Source organism: Prunus avium, chromosome 2, assembly GCF_965620075.1.
Source record: "Prunus avium chromosome 2, drPruAviu1.hap1.1, whole genome shotgun sequence".
Taxonomy (NCBI): Eukaryota; Viridiplantae; Streptophyta; class Magnoliopsida; order Rosales; family Rosaceae; genus Prunus; species Prunus avium.
Window position 1 is genome coordinate 2,270,297 of NC_142285.1, and position 23,486 is coordinate 2,293,782.

At 33.9% G+C, this 23,486-nt stretch overlaps 3 protein-coding genes across 3 annotated transcripts; 1 reads left to right on the top strand and 2 right to left on the bottom strand.

Moving 5' to 3' along the window:
• Positions 1-1,458: 1,458 nt before the first annotated feature.
• LOC110751027 (L10-interacting MYB domain-containing protein-like) lies at positions 1,459-2,458 on the bottom strand. The gene is made up of 2 exons (XM_088248106.1): positions 2,096-2,458; positions 1,459-2,010 (listed from the first exon to the last, which is right to left on the bottom strand). The coding sequence occupies exons 1-2, from the start codon at positions 2,456-2,458 to the stop codon at positions 1,459-1,461; spliced, it is 915 nt and encodes a 304-aa protein (XP_088104232.1).
• A 12,024-nt stretch (positions 2,459-14,482) lies between these two features.
• Positions 14,483-15,642, bottom strand: LOC148296238 (uncharacterized). The gene is made up of 2 exons (XM_088249546.1): positions 15,283-15,642; positions 14,483-15,169 (listed from the first exon to the last, which is right to left on the bottom strand). Exons 1-2 carry the CDS (start codon positions 15,640-15,642, stop codon positions 14,483-14,485), a joined length of 1,047 nt encoding a protein of 348 aa, XP_088105672.1.
• Positions 15,643-18,376: 2,734 nt separating this feature from the next.
• Positions 18,377-23,411, top strand: RLF (reduced lateral root formation). The gene is made up of 6 exons (XM_021969077.2): positions 18,377-18,531; positions 19,797-19,873; positions 20,054-20,414; positions 21,306-21,440; positions 22,096-22,146; positions 23,102-23,411. Exons 2-6 carry the CDS (start codon positions 19,841-19,843, stop codon positions 23,194-23,196), a joined length of 675 nt encoding a protein of 224 aa, XP_021824769.1. The 5' UTR covers positions 18,377-18,531; positions 19,797-19,840; the 3' UTR covers positions 23,197-23,411.
• The last annotated feature ends 75 nt before the right edge of the window (positions 23,412-23,486 follow it).

Here is a 23,486-nt window from a genome sequence, read left to right on the forward strand (position 1 = left end):
TGTACAATAGTCTCTTCCGTACTAGTCCTTCCATCATCTGTTTGGGGAAGTAACTCTTCATCATCATCATATGGTTGGAACTCTACATCCGTCATTGAATGAATTCTTATGAAGTTATGGAGAGCCATTGAAGCGACAACGACTTGTACTTTTTTTTCCAAAAGAAAATTATGAATTTTACGTACCATTCTCCATCGGTTTTTCCAAACACCAAATGTTCTTTCAATTGTGCATCTTAGAGATGAATGCTTGTGATTGAAGATTTCTTTTTTCCCTCTTGGTTGGCTTCCTCGTCGGAAATCCGGAAGATGATATCGTTCACCCCTATAAGGGCCTAAATATCCTTTCATTTGTGGATAGCCAGCATCAACCATATAATATTTACCTACATATACATGTGAATCAGTAAAGGAAAATATTGATATAAGAAACATATCCAAGGTGAAATAGTAAAGGAAAATATTGAACTTGATGACATTTTGATTACTAACCAGTAGGTGGATGTGGAAATTTCAGTGTTGGTATTCTTAAGGCCTCCATGAATATACGTGCATCGTGAGCAGCACCCTCCCATCCAGCCCAAGCAAATGTAAAGCACATATTAAAATCACATATAGCCATGACATTTTGGGTAGTGATGCCTTTTCTACCAATATAAGGGACTTGCCTTTGTCTAGGCACAACAACTGGTACATGTGTTCCATCAATTGCCCAGATGCAATCTTTAAAGTATGGCCAATATCAATTATCATCTTTAATTTTCTTTGGAACTCTCTTGAATTCAGGATCACTAGGACTTATGAGATCAGTAGTCATTCGGTATATAGCTTCTAATATTATCCCAAACCACCTTGACACAGTCTCCCTTGAATGCTGGAACCTTTCTTGTACCATTCTATTAGTAAAGCCATGACCTAATGTGATCAGAAACATTGCTAAAGCCTCCAGTAATGGTATTTCTCCACCTTCTTTCAAACCATAGGAACTTGTAAGGGTCTCCAACAATTTCTTAAACACATGTTTTTCCATCCTAAATTGTTCATGACACCTTACCTCATGGCCATTCAAAACTTCAATTACCCATTTTATACCCAGTATGAGAAGAAGTCCTGCATGGTTCTTTATCAACATATTTAAACCATTCAGACACAACCACCACACACCCTACAGATATTAAGTCATAAAATTCATCATCACTATCATCTGACAAAGAGTCAGTATTATCACCATCACTGTTGCTTGAACTCACGTCTGTACAATTGAAAAAACCAAATAAACAAAACAATATAAGCATCTTTCCAACAAAAGTAACCCATTTAGATAATGTAAACAATTCAATAAATGTCAAACACAATAATATGTCCACCATTTCATATTGTAAAAAATAAAATGATAATAAACTAATAACTTTCCAATACTGAACCGATGAAGCTTATAAAAAAAAAAAAGCGTGACACATTAAACTTTCTTGTTTGTAAGCCACATCACTTGTCGGTTTGGTTGTTTTAACGCAATAAACATCTCCCTATTTTTTCTTTCATTTAAGATATCAGCAGCTTTCATGAAAAGGTCATCATCATTGACAATTTCTGGAATTCCTTCAACCATCTGCATCACTTCCTCAATGCTACAACCAGCCTTGTCTTTGCTTTTAAAAGTGCTACTTCGATTTTCAATTGCATGTAAAATAGAATCTAACAGCTTCGTCACGTTAACCCTAACTCCAGGTCTTTTCGAATCTCTTTTCCTTTTATTGTCAGTTTCAACATCAACTATATCCTCAAGTCCAGCATTAAGATCAGTATTATACCCAAAGTCATCGTGTTCCTCAACCAGAATCTCTTCATTAAGTTCTCCTATGGCTGGACCATTGTCAACATCCTCCACCATAAAACCTTGTGAAGGTGCCCAAGCGCCTTCACCCGTGACAACAACATCTTTAAACAAAATATCTAACTGGTCAACATGTTTCAATCCATGTGTTCGAAATCTTGCAAGCTTAGGTTTTTCCTACAATAATAATATGAACTAAAATGTTAAAAAATTGATATAATACTACAAATTAAGTATTAGCTCTAAGAAATAAAATTTTCACCTTTATTTTCTTATCCCACCATTCATCAGTAGCTTTGATTGTTTGCTTCACAGGATCCCATCCTAAGCCGGTCTCTTTTGCAACCAAACTTGTCCATAACTGCCATTCTTTCTTAAGTCCAGTCCATTTATTCTTCAATTGTCCATAGTCGTAGTTCCTTTTAGTAATATCATTAAACTTCTTTATAATATTTTTCCATCCAACCTTATTAAAATGACTACTTGATCGATTACCACATAACGTCTCAGCAACACAAATCTTGATGAAAACCTCAGTTCCCTTGTCATCCCATTTTGCTTTCTCTTGTTTTTCTTTTTCTTCCCGACTTTCATTTTGGGATGGGTTAACTATATTGTTAGACATTTTCTAATAAACAAATTGGACAAAGAAAAAAATTTAATGATGATTGTACAATATAACAAGAAGTTTGGCTTAACATACAAGTATATAAGACAAAGCACAAACAAAAGGAAATAAAAAAACAGCAGCTAGTATCAAAGATGAAATGGGGGCGCACTTTCACACAACATGAAAACGTTTGCATCAAAAAAAGTGCTCAGATAGAACAACAAATTGAAACTAAGCATTAATACATAAACCAACAATTCTGGTAAGTGTACGTGTCTCTATGCATGTATAGGTTTTGTGTTATTCAAATCATCATTAAAATCCAACAGTTTTTTTTTAATATCTATGTGTCTGTACGTGTCTCTCTCCCTCTCTTAATTTCTATATGGCAACCACATGACATTGACATCAATGTGGAATGAAGATTGCTTTACATGTTCATCTATGTCATATTCTTATGTCGGATGTGGGGAAGGGAGCTCAAAACACATTTATATAACCCAAAATTGCAAACTAACCCATCTAAACAGATTGTAATATGAAACAACTCTTTCTATATCCTTCTATTATTGCAAAAGAAAGTGTTTATAATAGCATCGACATATTATAGCCAACTGCTACGCTAGCTTTGACCCTTCTCTCTCTCTCTCTCTCTCTCATAAATTCAATTTCTGATTCTAATAATATTTTTACTAATAACTAGTGGTGATATAATATATGAATCAAGAAGCATGAGAATTTCATAGTACTATATGCTAAAAAAGAAAAGCTAAAATAAAAAATATCAAGATAAATATAGAAGTACATAAACAAATATAGTGAGAACAGAGAGAATTTACCTTGAAGAATGATAGCCTTACTTGCAGAGATTGTAGCGAGAGAGGGGAGAGCAAGAAGCTTTTGCAAAGAAAGAATAGAGGCAAGGACAAAGACGTGATAACTAGGGTGGATGAAACGTGTGGATTGCTTAAAAATTGTAGGGTTAGGCTTTTTGGCCATATTGTAAAAATAATAGGGATAATATTGTAATTACAAAACTTTCATTAAAAGGAATCAAGTGATTCCCTGTTTTTTGAAAAAAAACCACTTCCAGGGAGAAGCACCTCCCATGTGCTTCTCCCTAAAATCATTTCAAGTGATTCTAATACCTATTTTAAGCGCTTTTAAATTTTTGCCAAACACCCTATTTTTTAAGAAAAAGTGATTATACTCAATAGGAAGTGATTTTGGCCCTCTCAGAATCACTCCAAAACGAGCCCTAAGTTAAAAACCCCACACCAAGAGGTCTATTGGGCCTTCTCTCTTCTAGGTGGTTAAGGTGGGGACAATATCGGTGCATAGTTTGGATCGATAGTGGAATCCTATTGGGCCCGTTAGTACAACAATATGTATATTTTGCTTACTCTCTTGGCATGTCAAACATTGTTTGCATACTCATTTGCCTATACCCTTGGTGATGCTCAGAATATCCCCAATGAAAGTAGCAAATTTTTTCTTTGAAAGTGTCATTTGTTAACCTATATGTGGCACCTTTATACTAAAACTTGCCACTTTAAAACTTTACTAAAATTCTACAGTGCTCCAGGTGTATGGATGCGCCACCTATTATGACAATTGGATGAGTAGTTTGGACATGTGAAGTAATCCACACCGTTGATTGTTGGTTACTGGTTAACTTGTTGTTGATGTAGGTAAAACAAAAACAATTGCTTTCTCCTTTAGTCAAAGACATTTCACAGCCGCTCCTCTCATTTTTCTTTCCCTCCGAGTTTAATTCCTTCCACAACCGCTCCTTTCCTCCTTATGTGACAACGAGACAGCGCCAACGACCACATCTCTTCTCCTCTCAGGTAAGTTAGTCTCCTTATTCTTATTATTCTATCTCCTTACATCTCTCTTTGAACAGAGCCGCTCTGTCTCCTCTTTTCTCAATCTCTGTCTGATTTTGATTCCTTCCATGGGCGCTCCTCATTCTGTGACGACGTCGACAAGACAAGGTCGGCGGCGTCATATTATTTCCTCAATTCCTCTCTTATATCAGTTTAAGGTAAGCATCCTCTTCCTTTGCATTTAGGGGTTTTTTTTGTTAAATTAGGGCTTCTAAATTGAATTGGGGGTTGAGGTAGATGATTTTTTCTGTTAAATTAAGGTTGTCAAGGTGGTTGAGACTGTGATGGATTGATAGTTTTTGATTTATGGATATTTGGTGGGTCTAATTTATTTGATTTTTTTAAATCTTTGAATATTGATAAGTTTGGAGCTCATTTATTGGAATGTATTGGACTTCAAAGCTTTTTTTTTACTCATGCTTTAACTGCCCCGACAAGTTAATTACAGTGTGTGGACTTAAATTTCGACCTCCAATCTCTCACACCTCTGTTTGCTCTTATTTTTCTTATATATATATATTGGGTTCAGTTCCTTAATGTGTTTTGCCTCGTGCAGGTAAGACTACTTTTTCTATGTATTGGTTGTGTTTGAAAAAAATAAAAGGAATTGGGTTTCAATTCCTTAGTGTGTTTTGTTTTTTGGTTTCTGGTTTAATTTGTTGGTGGGTAGGCATTATGATTCTGCTTTGGGTTGATTTTTTTTTAAAAAAATTATGTTTCTCTGCTATCCATTAGTTGATGTGTAGATTTACAACAATTGCTTATTCCTGGGTAATCTTCATTGTACATCCCTCCAGATTTATAATTGCTGCTAGTTCTTGGTTTTTTTATTTATATATTTCATTTTTATGCTTTTAGTTGGCATGTTACTAATTTTCAAAAAACTTTAATTATGGTTCTGATTGAAAAAGCTTCTAAGCTGCTTCAGGCCATGGAGTTATGTTCTAAACTAGTATTTGCCAAATTGAAAGTTCGACAATGATTGCAGTGCTATTTTATCATATTTGCTTTTGTATTCTAGGGAATTTTGATTCCTCAGTTATTTCCATTGAAATACCATTAATCTTTCCCCTGTATTGTAGGGAATTTTGTTTTCTCTGGCCTCAAAGCAAAGACTAGGTAATTTGGATTTGAAATGTGTGTACTTTGATTTCCGTTCTTAGGTAAATTTTCTTGCTTTATATGATTGCTTTGAGTATTGTTGTTTCAGTTGCATTTAATTTTGTTTATGTAAGTGGAAGTTCAACAACTGATATAAACTTTTAATCATGGTCATAGTAGAAAAAAATATAGTGGAGGTTGATGTGGTCTCTGAGATAGTTGCAGGCCTTTACAAAGGTAGTTCTAACTTCTATTCTATTGATGTGGTCTCTGTGATAGTTTTCATAATGTAGCTGCTTCTTGGTGCTTGTGTAGGGTTGATCTGGAAAAGAGACGTGCAAAGAAAGAACGGGCAGAAAAAGGGCACGTGCCTTATGGTTATTTTCTTCCTCTTACTTTCAAAGTTTTAGTAGGTAGTTTCTTGCCTTTTTATGAATGATTTTCTTAATGCCTAGTCTTTGCAATATACGACATTTGACTTTAGACAACACCGAATAGTTGAATTGTGGGTAGTTAGCTATAACTATTGTTTTATTTGGCTTGTATGTTTTCCTGTTTACAGGACTTCCCAACCCACTGAACATGAAACTTCACTGCAATCAATGGTACCATGCATATGAAGAGTCCTAATTTACATGACTTCTAAATCTTCTACATGGGAAAAGGACTCACTCTTCTTCTTGTGCTTCTTAATTTGAAATTGGTTTTGATTATGTTTTCCAATTAGGTATTGTTTTGATTTTGGTTTTGGATTTGCAGGTATTCCAACTAGCAGCCCATCCACCCTTCCCAGCATCTGATATGGGTAAAATTTTGTTTCTTTTTTTGTTTCTTCAGATTTATCTCTCTTTGTCTATGTCTTTCATTTTGGTGAATGGTTGGAGATTTTATTTATTTATTTTAGTGATGCATGAGGAATATATATATATATATATATATATATATATATATATATATATATATATATTAACTGCATGTTAAAAACTATCATGCTACATTGGAAGTGGTATTATTTGCCTAATCTTAGCATAGTGCTAAGAATAGTTAAGTTTCGAATCACAAAATGAGGACGTAAAGACAAACACCATGCCGTTGTACATGGTCTTGGAGATAATGTTTGAAGTTGGTCCCAGCTTTTGGTTGCTTTCTTTGCACTTTTTTATTTGATATTCAAAACCTATAAGATTGATGATCGTTATACAATCCAAAAAGTAAAATTTTTTTTAAAAAAAAGAAAGAACAAATCTCTACCCCAAATTGACACATTGCTTTATGTTATTCAAGTTAATTATGTTGTAGGTTTGTTATTTTTTTGTTTACAATGATGACTTTGTAATTGTTTTCATATTAGCTATTGCTTTATGTTTCCCATTCATTTTATTGATGGTTTTGTGATTGTTTTTCAGGTTGGGGTAAAGAATTAGGCCAAGTACAAGACTAATATACTATTTTGGACTCTATTTATTTGGCTACTTGAATTTGTAATATTTTCATTGTATCTGAAGATTGTAATTTTTTTTTTATACATAATGACTTGAGATTTTAGATTTATAATTATTGATTCTGTAAAGTGAATGTATTGAACAATAATTTCAATTACATGAATGAAGTTTATGTTGGCTTTAATGAGGATATAGTACCATTGAGAATAAGCTTTTAAAGTAAATTTGATTGTTATATCATAGTTTATATACCAATTGAAACAATCGTCCCATTAGCATTGTGAATGGGCATTGTACCATAAAGTTGTGTTTTGAGATAGTAAATACAATATATGATTTACAATTGACAAACAGGTAGTGTAATTTGCATTTCAATATGCAATTGACAATCAAAGTAGTCCCATTTGCATTTCAGTCTCGCAATTATCATTATCTGTGCATAATTATGAAACGTAGAATCTCTCACTAATGATAAATCCTTCATAATTAATTGTATGTTCAAAATGTTGTAATCCATGGGCAAAAAAAAAAACTTAGTAGAATGCATAAAAACATTGCTTAATAGAATGCAATTGCATTTTTCTTTGCAATACGTAACTTCTGTCCTTGCAATGCATTTTATGTGCACTATTGCAAACGTGGTTGCAATCATTTTATACATTTTATTCTTAGAAATGCATGCTTTATATGTTTATCTTGAAAATACAAAATAAAATTGAACTATATATTTGGATAAGTTTATTTCCGAAAAGAAACATTTGAATTGATTAAGGGTAATTTGTCTCCTGTTAGGCAATTGCCTTTGATACCCCCCAAGGAAAAAAAAAAGGGTCTGACTTACTATCAATTGCCAAATTGATACCCATAAATTGCCTATTTTGCTTTCACTCAGACTCGTCAAGTTAGCAATCGACAGACAACACGTAATTACCATTCCAATTTGTTTGTCCAATTCACATTGTTTGTTTGTTGCTTTCATTGTCCAATTCAGAATCCTTCATGTATTACCACACACCATACCATGAATGGGCAAAATATATTTATGTTTAATCATTTAAGCATTTTCATTTTAAGTAACTACTTCTAGTTAGTATTACCAATATTCAAGGCAATTTGAGTAATTGACAAACAGGGAGCACGTAATTGACAACTAGGGAGCATCCTATTGTATACCAATATGCAATTGCATTTTAAGTACAATCTTATAACTTACAAGTTTAGGGATCCTGTTTACGACATTACATTATGTTATTATTATATCCAAAACATTGTAACATCGACCCTAACTCTTGTAAACTTTTTGTTTACTAGAATAAGGGCTATTTTTTACATAACAAAAGCCCAACCTTATCAATTCATTGTAATGTGGATCCATATCCTTGTAAAATGAAGATTTACAACATTATGGATTGGATAAACCCAAACTTTGTAATCCCGGTCCATAAATTGTAACTTGCAACCAAATCTTGTAATGTACATGTTTATGGATCATCTTTACAACGTTATGGTACCATTGTATCCCAAAATTGTAAAATCAACCCTTAATCTTGTGAACCCTCATTTTACTAAAATAAGGACCTAATTTACATCATCATTGTCACGACCCGACTCCCCTAGCACGATATTGTCCGCTTTGGGCCCCCCTCTCTGCCCTCACGGTTTTGTTTCTGGGAGCTCATGAGCAACTTCCCAGTGGGTCACCCATCCTGGGATTGCTCTAGCCCCCAACTCGCTTAACTTCAGAGTTCCTAAGAATCCGAAGCCAGTGAGCTCACAAAAGGCCTCGTGCTAGGAAGAGAAGTGCCCACACATTTAAAGCACTTTACCTTTCCCTCCCCGAGCGATGTGGGATTGCTCACCGTTCTTGTTTCCCCAAGACACGGGTCTTACAATCATGGTCCGGACTTACCCATTCTTTATAATATGGATCTACATCCTTGTAAAATATGGATTTATAACATTAAGGATTATGAGAACTCTAATGTTGTAATCGTGGTGCAAAAACTTGTAAATCACTACCTAAATTGTGTAACTTACATGTTTATGGATCCATTTTACAATGTTTTGGTACCCTCGTATCCCAAAATTGTAAAATCGGCCCTTAATCTTGTAAACCCTCATTTTACTAGAATAAGGACCCCCAATTTACATCCTCATGGTTTAGACTTACCGATTTCTTTGTAATGTGGATCCATATCCATGTAAAATAAGGATTTACAACATTAAGGATTATGAGAACCCTAATGTTGTAATCGTTGTGCAAAAACCTTTAAATCACTACCCAAATCGTGTAACCTACATGTTTATGGATTCTCTTTACAATGTTGTGGTACCCTTGCATCCCAAAATTGTAAAATCGGCCATTAATCTTGTAAACCCTCATTTTACTAGAATAAAGACCTAATTTACATCCTTATGGTCCGCACTTACTAATTCCTTGTAATGTGGATCCATATACTTGTAAAATAAGGATTTACAACATTAAAGATTATGAGAACCTTAATGTTGTAATTGTGGTTCAAAAACCTGTAGATCACTACCCAAATCGTGTAACTTACATGTTTATGGATCATCCTTACAACGTTATGGTACCCTCATATCCCAAAATTGTAAAATTGGCCCTTAATCTTGTAAACCCTCATTTTACTAGAATAAGGACCCAATTTACATCCTCATGGTCCAGAGTTATCAATTCCTTGTAATGTGGATCCATATCCTGGTAAATGGGGATTACAACATTATGGATTAGGTGAACCCTAATGTTGTAATCCTGGTTCAAAAACTTGTAAATCGCTACCCAAATCTTGTAAGTTATAAATTTTGTGATCCTCTTACAATGTTATGGTACTCTCATATCCAAACTATTGTAATACCGGTCCTTAGTCTTGTAAATCATCGTGTTTACTAGAATAAGGATCCCATTTTATATCCTTAAGGTCCAGACATACCAAATCCTTGTAATGTTAATCTATGTCCTTATAAAATGGGGATTTACATGAGAAGCTAGGGAATTGGTAACTTTCTTCTCCTTCGTTACCTCATTTAGTATTTTATTATGTTACAATACATATATAAAAAATTTAGTATTTTAGTTGAAATTATACATTACATATTATATTTATGAGTGGATATTCTTATTAAACAATTTTTTTATGGATGGAAAAGGGGAAACCTATATAACAAGGATATGAACCAAAAATGAGAGGAGGATCGTAAGGGAAATTTGTGTAGGAACATGAATATGAGGATGACAATGTATTAAATTATTTGTTTAGGCATAGAAATAAGTTTGTAAAAGCATATTTTGAATATGCTATGAGTCATATTCAAGAAATAATATATAGTTTTAGTTTTAAGACATTTCTCTCAAATTATTTTAGAATTAGCTTGAATTCTAAAATTTCGTACATGAGAAGCGAATGAGATGGTAACTCAATCACTTTCTTCCCCTTCATTACCTCATTTAGTATTTTGTTATGTTACATACTTATATAAAATTTCGAGTATTGTAGTTGAAATTGTATATATTATATGCAAATATCATATTATGTATTATATAGTGATTATAAAGTGCAATATATATATATTATTTAAGTATTATATTATTATATATTCTTATTTAACATTTTTTTTATTGATCGGAACATGAACCAATTATATTACGAAGATATGAACCAAAAAACAGAGAAGGATCATAAGGGAAATTTTTGTTGGAAGATGCTCTGAGTCATCTTTTGTTTAAAGTTATTTTTAGAATAAGAACGAATACATATATATTTTTATATAATAATATGTCATCTTGAGAAGTAATTATAGTGTGGTTTCAGAGTATGGTCATATTTATTATAATATAAGTGGATATTTATTGATATTATGTCTTAAAAGTTGAATATCTTATCATTGATATTAAACACGTAAACGAGTTATACTATGTAGTCATATTTTAGTTCCTTATAATAATTTATTCACATTTAAGAAATAACAAAACAAAAAGAATAGTTTAGATGTTCAAAAATTGTTTTTGGTTACCAGTTAAAAAAAAACAATTTCAGTTTGGCTAATTGGATTTATATAAAGTTACCCAAGTTTTAATGTTTTTGGTTACAAGTTATATAAAGCAACCCCTAACTCATGAATCATGAAAAAAATCTGCAAGTGTTGTGAAATAATTGAAATAATTATAACAACATTATGGTCCACCCTAATCCATAACACTATAATACCCTAATTTACAAAGAAAATGACACATAGTCCCAAGGTAAGAATGGACTTTGGAGGAGTAAAATTATGTCATTATCCTTGTAAACACAACTGAAAATCTTGTAATCTACGAGAAAACTTGTAAACTTTATACTTTTATACTTGTTTTTCTTGCCTTTTAATCTTAACAATGTACTATAAAATCCATGGCCATGTTAGGAAAAGAATATAAATTTATAATACTTCGTGGATGTCCACAAAGGTACAACCATGTAACATAGAGTTCAACAATTAATATAGTTCTTATTTTAGAAATTAATTTCAACCAATTACATAGACAAAACTCGAGGTGAAATTTTTTGATGGATAAAGACTTTCAAGCTCTCAAAGTTGATGCACATTCACGAATTCTATGAAACAAAAGAAACAAAAAAATCAAAACTATCAATCTCAATTGATTTTTAAAAACTAGGCATAAAATATGAAGGAATTAACCACAACTAGCCATCATAATTCATATAAATAAAACCAGCAACTCATAATGAACTTGAGTAAAGCTACAATGAGGTGACATATCGAAATCAGAAGAAAAAAAAGAGTCTAAAATCGTAACTTTAGATTTATAAAAGTAAACAAATGCCATTGCGAAATTCATAAGCATGTCCTCGTGAATCAAATAGAATAAACTCAATTGAAAAATAACATGTCAAATCATATGCCAATTGCCAAACATGAAGGACATAATTGCATGACCCTTGTGCAATTGCATTTGCGTTAAATATTAACAAAAAGTGAAAACTTGACAACTTGTATAACTGGTAACCAATTTTTTTTAAAATTTGGGCGCAATAGATGTTGCATAAAACTTTGTCTCTCCAATGCACCCTTCAACCCATCCTTCAAATATGTTAGGATGAATAAATAGACAATACTTTTGATTAAAATATGTTGTGGGACTTAATTTGCTATAGGTAACTCACATGTGCACATGACATGACACCATAGTGGAAAAGTGGGCCAAACTCTCTCCCTCCCCCCTCAAGAGCACCTGGGTTCCATTCATGTAAGAGACAATTTTGAGGTAACCCAATATAATACTCCCCTCTCCCTCCCTAGCAAATGACAAAAAAAAAAGAAAAAAGGTTATATTTAAAGGGTTATTTACTTAAATGGTTCTCAAACTAATACCCAAGTTGCATTTTGGTCCATCAACTAAATTATTCGTTCAAATAGTCCACCAACTTTTTATTAATCGGCGCGTTGGTCATACTATTACACTCCATCAATATTGCCGTTAATTTGAGGGTTAAAATCGTCAATTTATACTAAAATATTAATTAATTAATTAAAACATAGATAGGGGAGGACGCATAGGGGGTGGGCAGTGGGTGTGGGTTAGGGCTGGTGGTGATGATGGCTCTGCCTTCTTTTCTTTTTCTCATCATGGAGAAAATATAAATTTCTTCATTCTCTTAATGAAGAACATATAAAAAAACAAGTGATAAATAAAAAAAAAGAAATATCCCCTTCATCTCATCCCACATCTATCCTACAGAGCAACAAAAGAGAAATTACTTTTTACTTTTTTCTTTTTTGCAACTCCAGCGAGAGGAATCCAATACCATAAATTGATCAAGGCACCCATGTGCCTTCTCCCTCAATCCTCTGCTCCTATTTCTTATGATTTAGCAGTGCAACAAGCCGACTCCACCATTGTAACTTGTCGTGGTGCTCAACGCTTGCTGCCACCGTGGCCATCGAAGTCAGAGAAGTCATGTCTAAATGAAGCCGTTGTCGCTGTCATCTCTCTCGCGCCGACTGGTTGTCTTTTGACGCCGTTGTCATTTGGTTGTATAGGGAGGGAAGAAGAAGAAGAAGAAGAAAACGGGAAACGAAAACTCCACTATGAAAAAGTCGCATTTACCCTTCCTATTTCCCTCACGTGCAATTCACATGATTAAAACTCATAAAAAATATAACGGTGGACCAATCTACCGAATAATAAAGAGTTGGTGAATCATTTAAACGAATAATTTAATTGAGTGATCAAAATACAACGTGTGTATAAGTTTGAAGACCATTTGAGTAAATAACCCTATATTGAAATTACTACGTTTTAAATTTGCTACTTCCATTTGAGGGGCTTTTGTTCTCTGTGGCATATCAAATCAACATTGCTGCGCCATGTACTAATTTCATTGGGGATGCTCTAAAATCTCCAATTCTTAAGCAGACTTGTACATAATGTGGCAAGCCAAACAATTTCACAAGAATCACCATAATCTAGTTTCTATTAGTAGATGCTCTTAGAAATTAAGTTTGAATTCCCTACCTAACCTATGAAATATTCTACTTGGCCAATACCCTTCTTTCCAAAAAAACACGTGTGAAATAAAATATTCTTTATTTCTTTACTCATGCTGACGTGGTTTATCCTTTCTTAGATTTCTCGTTTCTTAAATTATTTTCAACGTTTGACCCAAAAAAAGAATATATTGAGGGCATGTTTACGTATCAGTAATGGAAAAAGTAAGGAATCAGATAATTTAGGAATCGGGGAACTACTGAATCGGTATGGGAAGAATCATTCCCATTAAGCTGTTTACTAAACATACGGAATTAGTAAAGGAATGGGGTTGATTTCCATTGTTATTGTTTACTAATTTTCATGAATCAGAATCCAAATTAATTTGATTACTAAAATACCCTGCACATTTTCACCACAGCACATGATTTGCACAAGTGAAGTAAGGGGAAACTGCAGCAGAGCCTCGGTGAAGACCAGACCAAGAATTCTAAGGAAATATTCTACTGCTCATGCAAGAACCATATTTGCATCAATACAAAATTTCAGAAAAATGCTTACTCTCAACGAGGCATTCACAATAGGTAATAAAAGTAATTTTGAACCAGAGCACCTAAAAGGCTAGGAATTTATAGAATGTATCACAAAATCACAATAAATATGCAAAGATCAGACCAAACTATTGGAAAGGGAGTTTCAAATTTATCAGTAAGAGGGAATCCGTTATCAAAGAAAATTATCAGCAATTTATTCTGAACCAAAAGCTAGACAAGCTAACCTGGCTAAGAAATCTTTGATCAAGTGAGATAAAATTCACAAAAGAAGTCACCTAAGGGCTATGCAGTTACAAAGAGAACAGAGAAAACCAACAAAAGCAGAGCCAATTCAATGATCATGTTAATAATACCTTTGTCCAGAGCCAATTTCAAATGAAAAAATAAACTCCAATAAATTTATATCTTTCACCTACATAACTAGTAAACAATCAAATAATAATAATCTGCAGAATCTTCATACGATTAAATACATAATAGTCATACTACCAAAAGAAGAGATATATAATCTCTACAAAAGTCATTCACCCATTACTCATCAATCACAATCACTGTAAGCCATGCTCCATAAGATTAAATACATAATCTTTTTTTTCTTCATCAGTCATGGTAAAGAAGACCCTCAGCAAATCGTGCTCTTTGGCTAAAATGTTGGTGATACGAAATACTTGCAAAGGAGATAGGAATTCTATTTTCCTCAATTCACCACCAAGGTTAGCTTGCATATCAGCAAGATCCTTCTCTGTGGAAAGAACATTAACCAAGCCTGCAAGCTGAGGTGCCATTCCTGCTACAGCTTCAGCCATAAGTCCAAATTTGTTAGACATTTCATTCAAAGCATTTACCTTCCTACGAGGATTATTTGGACCACTTGCTACATCTTGTGCGGGTCTCTTCTGTTGGGCACGTTGTTGGGCACTTGAGGGTTGGGGGTTTGGTTGTGTAAAGGTTGTCTCATCATCTTCCAAATCCTCAACATCCTCAAATTGAGATCCCTCATATTCTGAACCCCCATATTGTGACCCACCATCAGGATGTGAAAACATCTCCTCAATAAAGTCATCACCCACACTTCTATTCTTATGAACACTTGCATCATCTCGCCGAACGTCTTCTTCATCATCATCAGCATTTCCAGCATTTGTTCCAATAGCACGATCTTTTCCGTATATCTCTCCAAGTGCATAGTAATGTGGAAACGACTTGCCATACAAACCACTTGCATCCTTTTTGTTCTACAATTACAATATATATCTGCATTAGTATTCTTAAATAAATATTAAAGACATAGCATAACATATGTATTTTTTAATTCAATACGCCCATAATAGGATATGCTTAGATTTACCTTCGCCCATGCATCAAATACACTTTTCTCACATACCAACATCATCTCCTCTTCATTCCACCCAAAACCACTTTGAGATAATGCGTCAGCTAAAGCACCATATTTTCCCTTCAAAGTCTTCACCCTTGATTCAATATGGGGTGATGCCTTCAACCCAGAATTCGGAAGTTTGACTTCTAGCATAGTTTCTAATTTATTCAAGTATCCATTTTTAAAGCCTGAGTCACCTCGCCAATTGGTATTCTGATGGAGTTCCATCAAGCATTCCATCAATGTGTTATCCTCCTTAGTTGTCCAATAGCGCTTATTTTGTCCCCTTCCTCCCTTTACTTTTCCACTTGAAGTAGCAGTAGAACTCATGACGATAAATGATCTACTACATAAATAAACAAAAAAAAATACATTTTTTGAATCAAAAGGCATGACAAGCAAGCAATGTCATATAACAGATGTTGTCAATATCAAAGGCATGAAAAACAATCAATCTGCTACATAAGTGATGAATAACATGTAATTATTGAAATTTTTGAATTTCTAGCTCTAAAAAATGAATGAATGAATGAATAAAAAGGTTCTTAAAAACACAGGAACTCACATTAGTTGTTCATATTCAATACATTACATAAGCACAATAAATAAATAATGTCTTGAGTACATTAAATAACATGATAAAAACAAACAAATAATGTGTTCATCACATGTCTTTATTCCCTATTTCCATTCCATGTATTCCACATTTCATTTGCAAGGTTTTGCCTCCATACACTCCACTCGTCTGAGGACTCAACTGTACCAATGTAATCATTTGTTTCCAAAGTTCCATCTACAAGCTGATTGTCCACTTGATGTTCAATAGGATCCAAAGCCATCTCTCTTCTTATAAAGTTATGGAGCATACAACACACAGAAATTATACGACGTTGTGTTATAATATCATAAAAGGATGGACTCCTAAGAATTGCCCAACGCATTTTTAATAAACCGAAACACCTCTCAATAACATTTCTAGCACTCGAATGTTTCATATTGAAAAATTCATTTGGTGTCTCAGGTCGATGGCCATCCCTCCAATCATTAAGATGATAACGTTGTCCTCTAAAAGGTGCAAGGAAGCCTGTTCCGTTGGTGTAACCAGCATCCACTAAGTAATAATAACCTAATGTAAAAACAAAACAGTAAGAGACATAACCCTAAAGTGATATTTTATGCATAACGGAAAATGCACTAAATTAAAATATTAGTTTTTAAATATTACCATTAGGGACTTTTAGTCCATTCCTCCTACTCAAAGCATCTTTAAGGACTCGACTATCATGTGCAGAACCCTCCCATCCAGCCAAAACATATATAAACTGCAAGTCTTGAGAGCAGACTCCCAAAACATTCGTTGCTATTTCACCCTTCCTTGTTCTGTACTTTGGTTTCTCTTGTTCCGGTACCTTCACTCTAATATAGGTTCCATCTAATGCTCCTAAACAGTTCTATATTAAAATATAAAAAATTATTAATAAGGTTCTTAAAAGAAAATAAGTATTTTTGTTTTGAATAATTTCATAGCTATAAATAGTGCATACCTTAAACCACTTCCACCTATAGTCTGTTGAGTTCTCAGGTATGGGTTCAGGTAATTTCCAGAAATCCTTTTGGCATCGAATCATTGCCTTCAAGCACTCATGAAAATATTTACTAACAGTTCGTCCCGATCTAGTAAAATTAAATTTTATGACGCGATTCTTATGATGGTGTGCAAGAATATTTAAAAAAATTGCAACCATCTCCTCTGTGGACATGTTTCGGGTCGATCGTAGTTCTCCTTTAGTGACCAAAATTTGACAAAGCTTATGAAAAGATTGTCTATCCATCCTTAGTTGGTCAATACATGTAGTATCACTCTCATAAACTAGTCCATGTAGGTATTCTAGTTGTTTGTAAACTCTTATCACCGAAGGAAGACTTGGTCGACGACTTTTTCGACAAGCTAAGCGTGCATAGACATAACCCGCAGCACATACAACAAATATTATTCGAAGGTAGACAATCAAAGCATTTATAGTAACACGCAGTTTCCTCTTTGTGGACAAACTTAATCGAGCCATTTGTCTACATGACATTAAAATATATATATTATTCAAGATATCAATACCTCAGTATCTGAGAAAGTTGAATTTTAAGAATCTTACCAAATTTGGGATATGATATTGCTTCACAAACGTTGCTTTCGTGCTCAACAAGATATACTCACAGTCACTTTTATTGACACCTGCAAAGAACCAAAATTGTAAAATTAAATATAAGCCTTTGCAACGTGTACAGAAAAACATCAGAAAGTTTCTTAGAAATTTTTTTCGGAAATTTATTGGAACTGTTATTGAACTTTAAAAGGTAAGGAAGATTGGAGACAAAATCATCCAGAGTTTCCAAGAGTAAATAAAGAGAAATAACCCTTTTCACATTCTCCTTCAGAGCAGGTAAAGGCCTCACAGCAGCATTTGCATTCGGTGCTCCTGTGCAATAGAATTATTGAATGGTAGAAAACTTAGCACAATAGAATTATGGAATGCAAGGGAGTCTGTAAAAAATCTTGAATTATTTAAATCTACAGGGCCAAATAAATCACTTTGTAGTAATTATCTAAACAAAAAACAAAATAGATTCTTAGAATAGTAATTATCTAAACAAAATACATGCATGAGTGTTTTTTATTTTATTTTAAGTGGCTGTATGGTTTGGGTTGTTTTAGAAGCAAGGCCGTGCGACTGGGATTATTCTAAAAGCAAGCCCCAAATTTTTTTATACAGTTCTCATGACTATTTAGGGTTTGGGTTGTTTTGGAATTATGGTAAAGTGGTAAGGGTATTTTTGGAAGTTAATAAGGGAAAACATGAATGGGAATCGTATCGACTACCCCTAGTTGATCTGATACCTGGTTTTGAGGGGATGTGATTACGGATTTTGAGGTAGGGCCCACTTATTTTTTCATTCATGATTGCAAGTAAACGCAGGGGAAGTCAGGAATGGAAATCATTCCCTTTCCTCACATACCCATTACTGATACGTAAACATGCCCTGAAAAGAGAGTTTATTTTGGATTTGAATAGCTCTAGTCTAGACGACTGCAAATGCTGAAATTAAATAATAAAAGTATGTTTATAAAATAAACGAATAAGTAAATAAACGAAATGAATGAAAAGCCTATCAACTAATTGGGTGGTGTCGAAGACGATCGCATACTGAAAGGAGGGAAAGCAGGTACCCATCAACCGAATTTCTACTGTGTTTTTGTTTTTCCCATCTCTCATCTACTTAAATTATTACTGGCTCTCTGTTTGGTGGCCGAGAAAGTTCAATGAAACCGCAAAGAAAATAAAATTTCAAAGTTTCTCGATGTTAGATGGGATCTTAAAATTGGATTCATAGTTGGCAGCAGCGAATTGTTTTCTTGAAATTGAATTTGAATGTATATGAACTTGGGTTCAAAATTATGGGGATTGGGTAGTCAGCTGTTTGCTTGAAATCAAGTTGGATATTGGATTGAAGTTAATGGGTTAGTTCTTGAAATGACATTGCTATTTTGAAAATTTGATTTTCACAGTTAGGCATGCAGAGTTGTTCTTTATTCAATTAAATTGAATTTTTGATGATGTGCAATGGACTTTAAGCTTGATGAATTGTTCCTTAGCTTGAGATGAATCATGGACTTTTGTCATAAGGATTATGCTTTGTGAGTTTCATGGGGAAGAAAGGAGTTTGGGCCAGATATCTCCAGCATCTCTTTTCCAAAACGCCAAGAGAAGAGTCCTGATCTTTTTCATAATAAACCAATTAATATATCTAAAGGAAAAGGCTTTACTGAGAATTTTTTGTTTTATTATGAATTTATCTTTTTTCCTCTTGAGGGAGAGAAAGACACGTTTGGCCTGTTTGGCTGAGTTTTAGAAAACAATATAAATTTAAGTTGGGTTTTCAAAAGTAGTAGAAAACAGTTCTTATCAGTTGTTTTCAATATTTTTGTAAGTTTTCAACTGAAAACAGGTTCACGAATACCATTCAGTTCTTTTCTGTTTCCAAGCTTGTTTTCCGAAAACAGTTTTAAAACTCGTTTAGGTACATGTTTTCATATTGTTTTCTGTTTTCACGATTTTTAGTGGCAAGTATTTCTGAATGAAGAATTGAGCATGTCCTTATTGCTTTACTGGTTGTGATAATTATCTATTCATGTAGAATTTGAATAGATATTAACATAGACACCAGAGTTGGAGCCCAACAAATTGGCAGTGTGTATTCAAGAGTCCTAATAGGTTTTGTGTTAGAAAATCATTGTTTCATTCAATCTGCGTTTCTTTATGTACTCCTCTCTCTGCAACAATGTTCCAATTGTCCCAGTTTCGTGGATTCTGTCTTATTGCTTATCATTTCAAGTTGGTTATCAAATAATGGTACAATAATTGTTTAGAAAAGTCATCTCATAATTGTTTTGATGTCAAAAGGTGATGTTTTCTAATATCTTTTGACAGGAAAGTTTGGTTGAAATAGCGTGGGAACTTCATTCATCTTACAGATGGATAATGATAACGATTTCACTTTTTGCCAGGTAATTGTTCTATGCACATTTCATTCAAGATCAAGAAAGCTATAGCTCTAAAATATGCTCATTGGTTTCAATGCAACATTTACAGTGGACTGTTTTTCCGAACTATGATTCATTGTTGGTTGGGTCCAATTTATACATGTCATAAGTTTATTTAAATGTAAGGTCTGTGGTATATTTTAGGTTGGCTCGCCTGGCAACCAGGATGGTCTTGAGACAAAGAAGCTCACTTTAGATATAGAAAATATTGCCATAAAAGATGGATTGTCAAATGGCATTAATAGTAATCAGAATAGAGGTTTTCTGTGGCAAAGTGGATTGCCATTAGGTGCCACTTCTGAAAAGCAGGAAACAGTTGGTTCTCTTTCTGTCAGTGTTATTGATGCGTCATCCACGAACCGAAAATCTGAATTACCAAAACAACCATCGTCAGGAGGTGCTGGGAAGTCAGTGAAGCCTGTACCTCGTGCCAAAGTTCCTTTTGAGAAGGGGTATAGCCAAATGGATTGGCTCAAGCTTACTCGAACACATCCTGACCTTGCAGGTACATAGTGACATGTGCTTCTGGCTGAAATTGCTTCTCATATTTCATAACTGCATTTTTCTTCCCAGCAATCATTCTTTTGGTTTTTTTTTTCTTGTCATTTGTGTTCTTTTAGCTATCGCGCATTCATAATTACTGAGTTTTTTTCCTTCTCTGGTTGTAAGCTTTTACATCTCTTATCACGAACTCTGACTAATTTGACTTATCTTTCTTAAAGCCTTTGTACTTTTTGATAATCCTAAAGGCAATTCTCAAAATATATAAGGAAAGTTACTTCAAACTTTTCCAAATGAAAAGGGTTGGATTGGGAGGGCAATATTCTAGCTTCAGGGGTTTATTGATGTTCCTAATTTGTTCTTTTTGGAAAAAAAAAATGTTTAGCAATATTTAATTGTGTTCTTAAAGCACAAAACTGTTAATGATATCCTATTTTCAATTTGAGCTTGACGAGGTGCATCTCTTGCTCGAACCTCAGAGCTACGTATTACTTTGTGTGTGGATCTATGACCTCTAACAGACCCAATTGTCCAATGTATCTTCATTTTCATACCGACTAAACCAATGTATTCTGGTAATATTATTCCTGGATTATCCATAGGGTTTCTGACTTCTGGTTGACAAAATCTTCATTGCTTGCAGCTAGAAAGTACTGGGTTTTTTTTAGCGATTCTCATTTACCTAGTGTGCCTGCCTTGAACTGCTTAAAGAAGCTAATGAATGTAGCTACTTCAGTGTGTGTGTAACATGTATCTGAGATAGGTTCTTCGTCGTGAATTTATGACGCATATTATTATAAGTTCAGGAAACAACTTGTGATTTCTGATATTGTTTTAAGTGCAGTCATATTGTTTCGCATATTATTAGCTTCTTGATATACGAGTTCGGTCTCAGGTTTAAAGGGACAGTCAAATAAGAGGCTGATTTCAATAAATGAAGTTAAACAACACCAAAAAGGGGATTCAATGTGGACTGTTCTAAAAGGTCGTGTGTACAATTTGTCTCCTTACATGAGATTTCACCCTGGAGGTATGGACATGATCTTATTCTGTTCAAGTTAAAATGTTTACTGGATTTAGTTCTGTCATTCAATGTGTGTATTGCTAATGCAGGCTATATTACCTGCATTTTCTTCGTGAGACCCAAATTTTTTAAATGTATTTATTTGTCGTAGGCATGTTTTATCGGGTTACTATCACTCTTATTGAAGTTTCCTTGCTCCAGTATGCCAACTTAGCTGACAAAATAAGATAAATAGGATGGGACATTTACGAGTACTATACCAAAAATCTGGGCATTCTTTGTTGCTTCTAATGAAGACTAGCTATAAAAAGATGAGGGCTATTGGTTTAAGTTCCTTGATGGATGCATACCCTTGTTTTGAGCTCATTAATGACCTAGGAAGAGTGATAATATGGAAAGGCAAAACAGTTGAATTGATGAACAGTCTGTTGTTAACAAAATCATTTTCTATTAAGCATTTGCAAATGCATTACCACCAATTGATTACATCCTTAATATTGCAATTGGTATCCATCCCCTAGAAACTTCTTGGTGACGGGGTCATTTGTTCTTACTGCTGCTAAGCATAAATATTTTACTTTGACAAGAGTTTCTGTATGTCTTAGTTGGTAAGAACTACATGACATACTTTCCTTATTTCTAACGAAACTATTTTTTTCAGGTGTTGATATGCTAAAGAAGGCGGTAGGAAAAGACTGTACATCTTTATTCAGTATCCTTTCTAAAATTTACTTGGTTATGCTGATTTCCTGAGTATGTTTGGCCTAGTTACTTCTTGCTGGACCTTTGGTTTTATTGTTTTGTTCTTCAGTCAGACCCCTCTGTGAGAACAAGAGAATAGATTTGCTCACAAGCATTAATTGGTGGTGAGCAAATCTGTTCTCTGAGAACAATTGCCCATAAAACTTGTTACTACTAGTGGAAGAGTTGAATTAGGCAGATTTTTTTCTTTTATTATTCACCAAAGAAATTTTGAATACTAATATCCAAAACTCAGTTATACTTTAAGGTTGTATTTGTTTCTTGGAATCAAGGCTAGGAAATGGATTTAGTCCTCCCTAAGAATGCCTTTGTTAAGTGCAAATTACTTTGGGTTTGGCCTTTCCATGGACGACCCACAAAGTTAAGGTTTTGCATTTCTAAGGGAAGTGGTGTATCTCCTAAAGCCATTCCCTGGTTTTGACTTTGAACTTGGATCCAATCCTTGGCAATCTTTGGTTTCTTATATAAGTCATTTATGAAGTTCCCCAACTTTGTTTAGGGTTCAATAATAAAACTTCAAAATACCTTGTAACCTTTGGAAATAAATGACTTATGCTAGAAACCAAGGATTACCAAGACAGAGAAGATCTAAATCTACTTGTAATTATAATGATGACCATACCATATATTTATGCTTTCAAAAACTGAAAGTCTGCTAGTATCCTGATAACCTTTGGAATGTTGGATTCTGTTGGTTTCTAATCACTTCATTCCAAGGAATGAGTTTAGGATTCCTAAAATCCGATTCAGCGAAAAAACACAACCAAACAGTTTTCCTAAGCCTGGCCGAACCTTAAGCGAATCTAGTGCATACAAATCAGCAATGTGTTTTGGACCATCTTCCTTTTTACTTAGCGTATTGTGAATTGCTATTAACTTTTGCAATCCTTATCACACTACTCTAGATAAATACCATGCTTGGGTGAATGCAGAATTTTTACTTGAGAAGTGTCTTGTTGGTACTCTAGACGATGGCGAAGGGCAACATTCCAATCATTAGAAATTTTAGGCCAGTTCATCATACAGGCAGATTGGTACAGCAATTTATTTTTCAATTCAAATTTTATCAAGCGAACATCATATTATCATACCGGAAAATAATACATTTTTACGTTAGAACTAGACTTTCTCATTCATTGTTGTACCATGTTGTCAAATTCAGATTCTGTTGTATATTATTATTTTCATAATAAGCATATCAGAAATGTTCTTTCATGCTTTAGGGCTCTTGGTTTGTGCTATGAAATAATCAAAATAGTAATTTATGTTGTTTAAACAAAGCTCTTGATT

What these genes read in the sequence shown, in the direction of transcription:
- LOC110751027 (XM_088248106.1), bottom strand. Translation starts at nt 2,458, where the DNA reads ATGTCTAACAATATAGTTAACCCATCCCAAAATGAAAGTCGGGAAGAA. An exon ending in GGTGGGATAAGAAAATAAAG is followed by an intron (nt 2,011 to 2,095) that starts GTGAAAATTTTA and finishes TTATTATTGTAG; the next exon opens with GAAAAACCTAAGCTTGCAAG.
- LOC148296238 (XM_088249546.1), bottom strand. Translation starts at nt 15,642, where the DNA reads ATGAGTTCTACTGCTACTTCAAGTGGAAAAGTAAAGGGAGGAAGGGGA. An exon ending in TATTTGATGCATGGGCGAAG is followed by an intron (nt 15,170 to 15,282) that starts GTAAATCTAAGC and finishes TTGTAATTGTAG; the next exon opens with AACAAAAAGGATGCAAGTGG.
- RLF (XM_021969077.2), top strand. Translation starts at nt 19,841, where the DNA reads ATGGATAATGATAACGATTTCACTTTTTGCCAG. An exon ending in CATGAGATTTCACCCTGGAG is followed by an intron (nt 21,441 to 22,095) that starts GTATGGACATGA and finishes TATTTTTTTCAG; the next exon opens with GTGTTGATATGCTAAAGAAG. An exon ending in AGACTGTACATCTTTATTCA is followed by an intron (nt 22,147 to 23,101) that starts GTATCCTTTCTA and finishes ACACTACTCTAG; the next exon opens with ATAAATACCATGCTTGGGTG.